A 3,382-nucleotide genomic window follows, 5' to 3' on the forward strand; every position below is an offset into this window, starting at 1 on the left:
AATGTATCTTACCTGACATAGCTCCCAATAAAGATAGTTCTGTTCCTCCTCCTTTCTTCAGACTTTCAGTTCTTGTACTGTCTGTGTGCGTCATCTGTCCATAGGAGTATCACAGGGATTACATCCTTTCATCTGACATAGCTCTACTATTTTTGCAGCATAAGCACTTTGATAGACAATTAGTTCCTTTCTTGTAGAGTCATTACATCCTTTCATCTGACATCCACATAAACCCCTACCATCAACAGTGAATCATTAGTTCCTTTCTTGTAGACAACATCCTCCACATTCCCAGCTGCTTCAATACATTCCCTGCTTCAATACATTCCCAGCTGCTTCAATACATTCCCAGCTGCTTCAATACAATCCCAGCTGCTTCAATACAATCCCAGCTGCTTCAATACATTCCCAGCTGCTTCAACCACCACTTCAATCCTATAGCTCTACGCCCTTTAGGCAAATCTGGCCAAGACCAGGTGTTGTTGTTTTCTATGGCCTGCAGCTCTGAATTCATTGCATCTCTCCAATTCTGGTCTGCCAAGGCACTCTCTACACCTTGCCAGACAACTTGTCAATTTCAGTAGACACCTTGCCATCTCCACTACTGTTTGATTTCTTCTCTCGACAACTCCATTCTGTTGAGGAGAATAAGGCGTAGTAGTGTAATGCTTGATGCCACACTCAAGACATGGTGCCGCTGGTCGACGAATATGGCTTCAGCTGTGCTGCGCCCCCTCAAGACATGGTGCCGCTGGTGAGAAAGCTTAAGGACATAATACAGGCTAACAACAACACAACCACAGTCAAATGCCTGCGGACAGTGAAGCTTACCTGCAAGCTGGTCGTTTCAATGGCACAGCTCAAGCCCATGTGCATCAAAGATTTCACAGAGCACAATTTCATGGATCTACACTTGGAGTCTTTGAAGACGTTGTCAGATCTCGATAACTGTCTCATATTATTTGAGGTCGATGATCATTATCAGGTGACAAAGACTGATCAAATTTATCAAATGATGGTAGCAGCTCAAGGGGTGCAACATATAGAAAGCCCATCACAACATGGGTCTAATTCTCGACAGGTGATATAATATTGCATATGTTTAGTCAGTGTCTATCATGTTAATTAGGCTTGTTTCCTTTATCTCACTAACACTTTTTCCCTTTTTATTTTTCTTTAGAACTCAAGGGTGCATCGTTCAGATGAGGTAGCACATGATTACAATGGTAATAACCATTCACAAAATATGGTTGAAGATGACTTCCAACTTACTAGGCGAGTTGCAAGCACTATGGGTCGTCTAAGGAATCGTGTAGATGTTAATACTATTGAAGAGCAAAGTCACAGGCGAGACATTGCAACAATGGTACCTCAAAGAAATCATGGATCATCTCAAAATGCAGATGATAATCCTGTAATTTTCTCATCTATCACTTCATATTTATGTTTCATTATTTGAACTTTGTAATCTTACTTCGCATATTTTATTAGGTTGGTAAAGAAGTGATATTATATTCTATGATGAGATCAGAAGTTCCTGTTGCAATAGCAAATATTATCTCAACCGACCCAACCACTAAGGTGGGAGATGTTCCTCTTGGAAGAGAGTTCACACAGGTTTTTGTGACTCGCGTGCTAAAAAGGGAAAGTACTCTGCCACGACCATACTTAGGTGTAGAGAGTATGGGAGATGCTCTTTTTATGCCCATTGCATGGCCAACAAACAAGGTAATACTACAACCTTGTATTTTATTTATGTAATTAATGGAACAAGCTTCTAATGTTCTGTATTTTTAGATGGGTCGTAACAAAAAATCAACGTTGACCCAAGGTTCTATAGCAGCAGGTAAATATTTTCTTCATATATAATTGTGTATAAGTGTAGTCATTCGAAAGGTCTGACTGACTACCTAGGCCCAGAAAGACCTTGACTGTCATGAATGAAAAATTAATGATCGGGTAATATTAATGATCGGGTTCGAAGCCCCTTTTTCTAGTACTGTTATGTAATTCTACAACCATGACAGGGGGTGGAAGTCGCAGCATACAATGAGCAAAAAGAAAAAGAATAGTAGGAGGTACTATCAGTGAAGTTCTGTTGCTTCTCGAGGTTCATCAGCGGCCACCCATGACTGTGAAGCCTTTCCTCATTCACTCGACAGTTCTCTTGCATCAGGCTGTTGGCGACAATCATGATATAAGGGGCCTGATTGATTGCCCGCATCAATGGCAATGCAAGCCTGACCAGGCTCTCTAGGGGCTAGAACATTCTTTGCTTCCATAAAAAAAAGCAATATACTTTGAAACAAACCTGTTTATAAACATGTAGTGGTCATTAACCAAAAGTCTGGAGCGTAGTAGGTTAGTATAAGATAGAATAGTATGGGTTCATATCCCTGTTTAATTAATCCCTGTTTAATTATCTTCATTCAGGATACCTGTAGCAGTGCAACAATCACACAATACTCTATTTTGTCTTAATTTTTAATGTCCAAATTCATGTCTCTGTTTTGTCCTCTTCAGAACTTATTCGGTGATCTTTTGGCCCACCTTTGCTGATACCGACATAGTACACATGCTGCTGTTGTCAAGGTATAGTATGTGCCCACCTAGATTTGAACTGTTGCCAATTTCATTCATGACAGTGCCAATTTAATTATTTATAATGGATTTGAACTGTTGCCTTTAATATATATCTTTGGTTTACTGTTGTCATGACTTCCATTTTCCTATCATAATCATAATCAGCACTATAACAATATAGACTTAGTTCTTATAGACTTCCATTTAATACATTTATTAAACTTTCAGTTTGTTTTTTTCTGTTGGGAGTTTATATACCTATTGATATAGTAATTGACAAATTATCAAAATATGTTGTAGGGAAGAGGTGCTAGAAGCAAGGATCAGAGTGCTTGAAGTGTGTGAAAAATGATTACTCGCATGCATGCTAGCCGTTGGCGTAACACCTAACTGATGGAGAGATTTTAGTTTGGTAGATGAATCTTTAGACTTTGCATGTAATAGAACTGAAAGATCACTTCAGAATTTAGAAAACATGTATGCTATTATTTTTATATGTTCATCACACAAATTGTGTTCCAAAACAATATATGTTGGAATTCAAAGTCAAAGATTGATATCTTTCTTTTAGTAATCAAATTTCATATATTTTGAGCTACATATTATTCAAGTTGTCCTGCAATGTGCATCATAATCAGTTTATTATTTGTTTCATTAGCATATATTTGTATACATGATTTTTTGTAAACTGCACATAGGGATAACATCAGACAATCTGTCGGTATATAGATTTTTAGCGACACACAAGCCGTTGGCACAAGAATATGTCGGCAAAAATTTGTCCGACGACAAAGATATG

The 3,382-nt window shown here is 38.3% G+C and overlaps 1 protein-coding gene across 1 annotated transcript; it reads left to right on the top strand.

Moving 5' to 3' along the window:
* Window positions 1-688: 688 nt before the first annotated feature.
* Window positions 689-2,919, top strand: LOC103642373 (uncharacterized). The gene is made up of 4 exons (XM_020545321.1): window positions 689-1,081; window positions 1,181-1,414; window positions 1,492-1,728; window positions 2,884-2,919. The coding sequence occupies exons 1-4, from the start codon at window positions 689-691 to the stop codon at window positions 2,917-2,919; spliced, it is 900 nt and encodes a 299-aa protein (XP_020400910.1).
* Window positions 2,920-3,382: the final 463 nt, after the last annotated feature.

Source organism: Zea mays, chromosome 10 (genome assembly GCF_902167145.1).
Source record: "Zea mays cultivar B73 chromosome 10, Zm-B73-REFERENCE-NAM-5.0, whole genome shotgun sequence".
Taxonomy (NCBI): Eukaryota; Viridiplantae; Streptophyta; class Magnoliopsida; order Poales; family Poaceae; genus Zea; species Zea mays.

Excerpts from the sequence above, each read along its gene's own strand:
- LOC103642373 (XM_020545321.1), top strand. The coding sequence starts at position 689 with ATGGTGCCGCTGGTCGACGAATATGGCTTCAGCTGTGCTGCGCCCCCT. Across the intron at positions 1,082-1,180 it reads ATGGGTCTAATTCTCGACAG|AACTCAAGGGTGCATCGTTC; the intron begins GTGATATAATAT and ends ATTTTTCTTTAG. Across the intron at positions 1,415-1,491 it reads AAAATGCAGATGATAATCCT|GTTGGTAAAGAAGTGATATT; the intron begins GTAATTTTCTCA and ends ATATTTTATTAG.